Genomic DNA, 8,418 nt, shown 5'->3' on the forward strand with positions numbered 1-8,418 from the left:
TGAGTTGTTGTCCGTGATGGATTGTCGCTGGTGATGAATTGTTGGTGTTGATAAATTGAAGGGATACCGTCCGGACCACTCAGCTGTGTTTGTGTGTGTCTCTTTTTGCATCTCTATGTGTGTCTCAGTGTCTCTGTGAGTCTGTCTGTGTGTCTCTCCCTGTGTCTCTCCATGTGTCTCAGTGTGCCTGTGTGTCTCAGTGTGTCTTTGTGTCTCAGTATCTCTCCCTGAGTCTCTCCATGTGTCTCAGTGTGTCTCAGTGTGTCAGTGTGTGTCTCAGTGTGTCTCTGTGTGTCTCAGTGTGTCAGTGTGTCTCTGTGTGTGTCTCTGCATGTGTCTCAGTGTGTCTGTGTGTGTCTCAGTGTCTCTGCGTTTGTCTCTGTGTGTGTCTCAGTGTCTCTGCGTTTGTCTCTGCGTGTGTCTCAGTGTGTCTGTGTGTGTCTCAGTGTCTCTGCGTGTGTCTCTGTGTTTGTCTCTGTGTGTGTCTCAGTGTGTCTGCATGTGTCTCAGTGTCTCTGCGTTTGTCTCTGCGTGTGTCTCATTGTGTCTCAGTGTCTCTGCGTTTGTCTCTGCGTGTGTCTCATTGTGTCTCAGTGTCTCTGCGTGTGTCTCAGTGTGTGTTTCAGCATATATGTCTATAGGTGTCTCTTACCATTGCAGGATTATATGGGGAGCCCTATATAATCCTCACTGGTATATAGTGGAGACGTACACACTTTACATTTCCCATATATCTGGTAAACCTCTTATCCAGTTATGTATGCGCATGCACTGTTTTGTTTTAACCCAAAGATATCCCTGAACTTTTACAGACCTGCGACGCCTTTCCTGATAAAATCCACTCCATTGGGAAGCACGGTAACGTGGAGCGGACTCGCTCCGAGGTTCAGTGTAAGTCCTGCTCCCCTCCCTGACTCCGAGGGCTAGCCAGGCTAAGCCTTGCCTGCTTCTGAGATGATCTCTGGTACTATGCTTGGCTACAGAAATCTCTGTTTGCAAGCCATGCTTTCAGTCAGTGTTGCACTCGAATGGTCATCCCACCCGGAGCTTTCTTTATCCTAGTACCAGATAACATGTTTTAAAATGTCTTAAGCTGCGTTCCTCTAGTTATGTTTTTATGTTGTTTGTCTAACGTTTTCAGGAAGCTTGCATTATTTCCACTGGCTTTACGGGCAGTTTGTTTCTGTGTAAGTCTTGCTTGTGTTATAATGTGTTGTATTGCAATGACAGCCCACCTGCTCAGTGCCAGCATTGCACAGTACACCCCATTCACTGCTTTCAAACTGGAAGCTTCTGTAAGTTGCTTCACGAGTCATGTGGGCTCTGGCAATTGTCCAGCAAAACTGTAATCTCACCAATAATAGGCTTCAGACAATAGTCCCACAGTAGCTCAGTCCTAGCAGCCCCCATACTCCACTTTTGTATACAGCTCTGGACAAAGGTTTCGCATCACCCTATAGAATGAACTCACTTTGCTTCATAAAGTTGAACGAACCCTGCTGAAAATACATAACAGATTGAATTACACGGGGCTTTGTGGTTCTCCATGTACTTAAGGAAACACTGACAAAAAAATGTGACATTTCGAAATCTATACTACTGTACTGCTATTATGGCTTCCGGTAGACTTTTTGCGATATCATTTTGTAGTTTCTTTGATTACATGATGTTAAATAAAAGATCTGAATTATATTATGTAGTTTTTTTTTTTTTTTCTTTTTAAAATGATGTCCTGATCCTAAAATTCTTGGTGATGTATAGTTTTGGCTACAGCTGTAGTTTAGTTTTTAGTCATGATACATGATACAATATATATATTCTTCTCTTTTTGTTTGCTGTGTCTATCTTTACCTGTCTCTGTGCTTGTCTGGAAAGCTGCCTAGGACTGGCCAGGCTTCCTCATTCCATTCAAATCATCAGACAAAACGGTCTTTCAGCTTGGCTGGTCCCCGCTCTCTATATATGTAGTTGAAAGGTGATGGTTTCATTTGGTTTCAATCAGCGCCCGGCACTTAGGATTCTCCAGACAAGCCCAAAGCATCTCAGAGCTCAGTATCAGAACAAAAATAAATACATCTGAACCCAGAACCGCTCTGAATGATCACAAATGCCATAAAATGACTTTAAAGAGAACTTTTGATACCCAGCGGCAGCGCACAGCAGGTAGCTGAAATATAAAGACAGTGTAAGCTGTTACTACAGCTGCTAGTGTTAGGCTTCGCTGTCCAAACCCAGGCTATTGCAAGGGCTTCACCGATAATAGCTGATGTGGTTTCTTCTTCTGTCTCTTAGTTAATCAGGTGAAGTTTTGTCCTCCAATGCGAAAGGAAACAGACCCTTACCCTGAACTGGTAATGTGATACAATACCTTCTGTTTTCTGTAGGGTGTGGGCGAGTGGAGATACTATATACTAGACCCTGATATTGATGAGATCCAGCCCTCTGAAATGTATTTATAATATACAGCACTAGACCCTGATATTGATGAGATCCAGCCCTCTGAAATGTCTTTATAATATACAGCACTAGACCCTGATATTGATGAGATCCAGCCCTCTGAAATGTCTTTATAATATACAGCACTAGACCCTGATATTGATGAGATCCAGCCCTCTGAAATGTCTTTATAATATACAGCACTAGACCCTGATATTGATGAGATCCAGCCCTCTGAAATGTCTTTATAATATACAGCACTAGACCCTGATATTGATGAGATCCAGCCCTCTGAAATGTCTTTATAATATACAGCACTAGACCCTGATATTGATGAGATCCAGCCCTCTGAAATGTCTTATTTTAGTCAAACAAATCAGTTTATTACACAAACAGCATCCTTAACTGTTATTAGGGCTGCATTTAGAAATGCTAAAATCAATTAAACGACAAACCTTTTCACTAGAGGTCTTTACCAGTGTCTAGACATGTGTCGAATTAGATTCACAGCGATTTATGTCTGTGTTTTAATCATGTGTTTGTTTATTTTGCAGGAGCTGTACGATGGTTGGAGCATCGACGGTGATGAGAAGAACAGCCCGTAAGAAATTCAAAGAATATATTCTTTGGTATTTTTTAACTCTTCTGCTCAGCCAGTCCCACCTACTCTGTCAGGCAGTTAGGATTCTCCAGACAAGCAAAGCCAGCTGGAGGCAGATTGAGACACAAATGTATTACAGTATTCAATACTGGATCAAAAGCACCCAGAACCACTCAGAATTAAGACTAATCTTCGCTGTGTTTAACACAGACCCTTTCCAGCCTTACCGTTTGGTTCTTGTGTTATTTGAACACAGAACTGACCATCGTTTAATGAAGCCATGCTGGCGATCTGATTGCAGTTAATCTGACCTACACCACAGGAAGTAATTCGTTTCCAGGAAGCCACAGAAACTTATATTGTGTCGTATTTTTGCTGGGATATATTGTGAAAAGTGTTGAAAATCAAGGGGAGTAATGTTAAAACTTTCCAATGCATTAGTAAGACCTCGTCTAGAATATTGTGTTCGGATCTGGTCACCTCACTACAAAAAGGATATTGCTGCTCTAGAAAGAGTGCAAAGAAGAGCGACCAGAATTATTCTGGGTTTAAAAGGCATGTCATTTGCAGACAGGCTAAAAGAATTGAATCTATTCAGTCTTGAACAAAGAAGACTACGGGGCGATCTGATTCAGGCATTCAAAATCCTAAAAGGTATTGACAGTGTCGACCCAGGGGACTTTTTCCCTGAAAAAAGAAACAAGGACCAGGGGTCACAAATGGAGATTAGATAACGGGGCATTCAGAACAGAAAAGAGGAGGCACTTTTTTACACAGAGAATTGTGAGGGTCTGGAACCAACTCCCCAGTAATGTTGTTGAAGCTGACACCCTGGGATCCTTCAAGAAGCTGCTTGATGAGATTCTGGGATGAATAAGCTACTGACGACCAAACGAGCAAGGTGGGCCGAATGGCCTCCTCTTGTCTGGAAACTTTCTTATGTTCTTGAAGCCTTGGTTAGCCCTCCTTCACTTCGCACAGCGTCTTCATAAAGTGACTTTGCTTTTTTTCTGCTAGGAGTCTTTTGGAATGTGTGGAAGAGGCTTTGATGGAAAGGTAAACACCTTTCTTTCTTTCCTCGTGTTATTGGCACATCGCAATGGAAGGGAAGCTGAAGAGTTTAGGACGGTAATTGTAACATCAGATCGCTGCTTTTGTTTTTTTTTCCAGTCTAACAAGTCTAACAATCAAGAGGGCTCCTTCAACAGAGGTAAGCCAGCAGCTGATCTCGAATCACTTCCAGTGGGAAGAGGTTCTGGACAATAAGAATCTGCCCTTCTGTCCGACTCTCAGGCAGGGTCCAGCACCTTCAAGCGGTCAGCGACGGTCAATCCCTCGCCAGTGTCCACCCAGCCATCCCTCCAGGACATTGCCAGCAGTGACCAGCTGAGCAGAGCCAACGCCAACTGCCAGGATGTAGGGGGTAAGCTTCTTAATATTGTAATGCATAGCACTCACGTCTGTTATGCTTCATCCACAGGTCATCAGATGCGGGTGCACCCGTGGGATGGTAAATAAAACCCCTTATAAATTGAAAGAGGAGGCGACCATTGCCGTGTCTTGTTCAGCACTAACCTGTGCTGTTAATAGACAGCTGTGGCTCAAAGGGTCACCCTGCAGAATGAACTCAAATCGAATGAAATCTGCTGAATAAATCTGCTGCATAATGTTACAGTAGCATATTGAATTGCATACCGCTTTGTAGTTTTCCATATACTGAATGGAAAACTGACAAAAAAAAAATCTAGCATGAAATACTGTGCTACTATTATGGCTGCCTTAGACCTTTGCGAGATTATTTTGTAGTTTCTTGTTATATGATGTTAAATAAATTTAACATCTCAAACCTAAAATTCTAGGTGATGCGAAACTTATGCTATAGCTGCATGCCATGGGTCATCAACTTTTCTATCATACAGGTAGCTTTTGAATGGATGTTAATAAATTATAAATATTGAGCTAATGATGCTACAGAACAGCCAGCTAATAAGCATGCTTTGGGTTGCAGGCAGAAACAAACAAGGTCATTCACAAATGTGTCAAAAAGCTCTCTCTCTCTCTCTGTCTCTCTCTCTCTCTCTCTGTCCTCAGAGCTCAATATGAACTCCATGCCGGACAGTGCAGGACAGCAGGGCAGTGAACAGTCTGCAGACGCCCCGCTCTCTCCAGAATGGGCCACACTAAGGAGGAAAACAGACAACTCGGTAAGGACCCTGGTACTTACACAGACAGCACAGTGGCAAGCCCCTTTCCTCACAGTGGATTGGCACCAGCTCTCCAATACTGGAACAGACACTGCTTTAAAACTTACAAAAGGACCGTGTTGGTATTTGATCGTGTAACAGAATTTAGAAACGACTTGAACAAAGAAATATGCAAAGGGTGCGTGAATGAAGTCTGAAATAACTATTAGAAGAGTGCTTTTCTCCTTTCGTTAATGGGTTTTTACATTGCTTGGTCTCTTTAGGACCTATCTGTCTACCAGTTATTTCCCTACTTTATTACATTATTTCCCTTGATTACTCTAGAAGGCTGAACAAATAGTTTACTTTGTGTCCTATTGTAAGTGACTCTGCTTTAATGCACAGTTCACAGCCTACCTCTGTAAAGCGCTTTGTGATGGTGGTCCACTATGAAAGGCGCTATATAAAGATAAAGATGTTTAAAGATGTTATGTTAAGCATAATGCACTCATCCACCATGCCAGAATTAAGAATGGTTTGAGGAGCAGGGCAGAGACTTCTTCCATGGGCACCACAATTCTTGTATCTCAAACCAGTTGTCTGAGATGAACTTGAACAGATGATCCTCTCCCTACATCTCTGCACCGATTCAAATTCTTATGACTGGACGGATGCCTCGAGACACCTTCCAGCAGCTTGTGCAGTCGACGCCACGTCAAGGCTGTGATCAGATCCCTCGAGACACCTTCCAGCAGCTTGTGCAGTCGACGCCACGTCAAGGCTGTGATCAGATCCCTCGAGACACCTTCCAGCACCTTGTGCAGTCAATGCCACATCAAGACTGTGATCAGATCCCTCGAGACACCTTCCAGCACCTTGTGCAGTCAATGCCACGTCAAGGCTGTGATCAGATCCCTCGAGACACCTTCCAGCAGCTTGTGCAGTCGACGCCACGTCAAGACTGTGATCAGATCCCTCGAGACACCTTCCAGCAGCTTGTGCGTTCAACACCACGTCAAGGCTGTGATCAGGGCAAACAGAGACTCAACCCGATATGAGGGAAAGGTCATAAAGTGACCGGGTGGTGCAGCTGTAAGAGACAGCGAACAATATAAAGAGCAGAATAGGAAAGCCAGGTCCTATGATGGACTGGTGTAGATTATTTTAAAAGCAAGTTGCTTTTATCTGTTTTAAACGCTGTTCTGAGGGTCTTGTGCTTTTTCTTTCAGGGTGCTGGGTGTCACGGGCTACCACCTACTCCCAAAGTGCACGTAAGTGAGCAGACTTGAGCCACGGCTGCCTCTCTCAGTGTGTGCACTGCGCCGCAGGCTCTTTAAAGGAATATATTTCATCTACGTCATCATTAAATTGAGGGGGCTGAGTTGGCATGGCTTTTTAGTAAAACGAAAATCAAACTGCTAATGCTGGAGTGCGAAATGGAAGTTTCTACTACAGGTAAAAGGAAAAGCTCCCTGGTTTCTTGCGTTGCCTTCCAAGAAGTCTGTTATCCTTTACTTCCTCGGGTCATTTCCCCCCCCCCCCCCCCCCCCCCCCCCCCGGCAGTGTGTGAGGCCTTGTTACTGGCTGAAGGCGTGTCAGTCATTAGAGGAAGCAGCTGATTGGTTATGGACGGGAAAGTAGGTCCTGAAAGGGTGGGGACAATTTCACACTCTGGGGGGAAAGTGCCGGGCTGTCTGAAAGCTTTGTTTCTTAAGCTAGTGTGTTGTTTTAGATGGGCGCCTGTTTCTCCAAAGTGTTCAACGGCTGTCCTCTCAAAGTGAACTGCGCTGTCACGTGGATTCGACCAGACACAAGAGGTACAGAGTCGCTCGCTGGCAAACGAATGAGACCCACCGCAGCCCTCTGGCACAGCCAGGAAGCACTTGCCTTTGATCCAGCCTCTTCTATTAATAAGAGGAGTGTTGCTGTACCTGCTTCATCCAGCTAGAAGTGGCGTTACAAGCGACAGGTTACAGATCTCAACCGATAATTGCAGGGTTACAGTAATACAGCATATCTTTCCTAGTTGGTTAGACACACAGGGCACTAGCATAAGCTACTGCCCGACTTTTCTTTAAGTCTCACTTTTTCTAAAGTTACAAGCTCAATCAAAACCAGCATCACTTGTATGCCACTCATTGTGACAAATGATTGAAGGGGAACTTAAGCCAAAGGAACACAATGCCACTTTGTGCCGTGGGCCTTTCAGAAGACCAGGTTTGAAGCCACTGTTCCTGAAAAAGTGGCTTTGTGTTTCCTCAGCTTTACGGACACCAGTGTATAGTACAGTGCGTATTGACTTTGTAACCCTTTCTGTATAGATCAGTACCTGATCCTGGGCGCAGAGGAGGGAATGTACACTCTGAACCTCAATGAACTTCATGAAGACACCATGGAGAAGGTGGGACCCCTTCATAGATACTCCGTACTGCCTGGTTTGAAAACCCTTCGATTTGATCTGACTCTTTGATTATGCAGCTGGACAGGGTCTGTTTTTCCCGTTTGTGGTTACCTTTTGCTAGAGGCAGTTCAAATCTGCGGATAACGCAATTCCTCAGAAATCGCAGAATCTGCAGGTGCCCACGGCCACATTGTACAGCTACATCGTCATCATAATGATCAGAAACAGCTAAATAGTGACCTGAAAAAAAAAAAAAAAAAAAATATATATATATATATATATATATATATATATATATATATATATATATATATATATATATATATATATAATACAGTTCTCGTTTTGTTAAATCTCTCCTCTCCCTCTGTCTCCCAGCTCGTTCCTCAGAAATGTTCCTGGCTCTATGTAATGAACAATGTCTTGATTTCTCTGTCTGGTAAGTAAAGACTTCATGAATAGAGGAGGAAATATTTGACACACTTTAAATCTAGAGAGCTGCTTGTCTGGTAGCACAGGTTAATAAGAGTAGCAGAATCTGTGGGTGCACAAAGGCTCTCTGTCTCAGAGGAGATGAACAGAATAAATGAACACATTACTCAATTAGTCCTGGGAAAAATAGTGCTCTTGACTGCGGCCTTTGATTGGTCAGTAGCAGTGCTCTAGCTCGACTGCGGTCTCTGATTGGTCAGTAGCAGTGCTCTAGCTCGACTGTGGTCCTGATTGGTCAGTAGCAGTGCTCTAGCTCGACTGCGGTCTCTGATTGGTCAGTAGCAGTGCTCTAGCTCGACTGTGGT

The 8,418-nt window shown here is 43.8% G+C and overlaps 1 protein-coding gene across 1 annotated transcript; it reads left to right on the forward strand.

Moving 5' to 3' along the window:
- Positions 1-786: 786 nt before the first annotated feature.
- Positions 787-8,212, forward strand: LOC121310035 (mitogen-activated protein kinase kinase kinase kinase 2-like). Its single transcript, XM_041243242.1, has 11 exons — positions 787-891; positions 2,293-2,351; positions 2,991-3,037; positions 4,055-4,093; positions 4,208-4,247; positions 4,331-4,460; positions 5,129-5,241; positions 6,450-6,491; positions 6,953-7,037; positions 7,542-7,621; positions 8,000-8,212. Exons 2-11 carry the CDS (start codon positions 2,319-2,321, stop codon positions 8,066-8,068), a joined length of 678 nt encoding a protein of 225 aa, XP_041099176.1. The 5' UTR covers positions 787-891; positions 2,293-2,318; the 3' UTR covers positions 8,069-8,212.
- The last annotated feature ends 206 nt before the right edge of the window (positions 8,213-8,418 follow it).

This window comes from Polyodon spathula, unplaced genomic scaffold (genome assembly GCF_017654505.1).
Source record: "Polyodon spathula isolate WHYD16114869_AA unplaced genomic scaffold, ASM1765450v1 scaffolds_1688, whole genome shotgun sequence".
In the NCBI taxonomy this organism is placed as follows: domain Eukaryota; kingdom Metazoa; phylum Chordata; class Actinopteri; order Acipenseriformes; family Polyodontidae; genus Polyodon; species Polyodon spathula.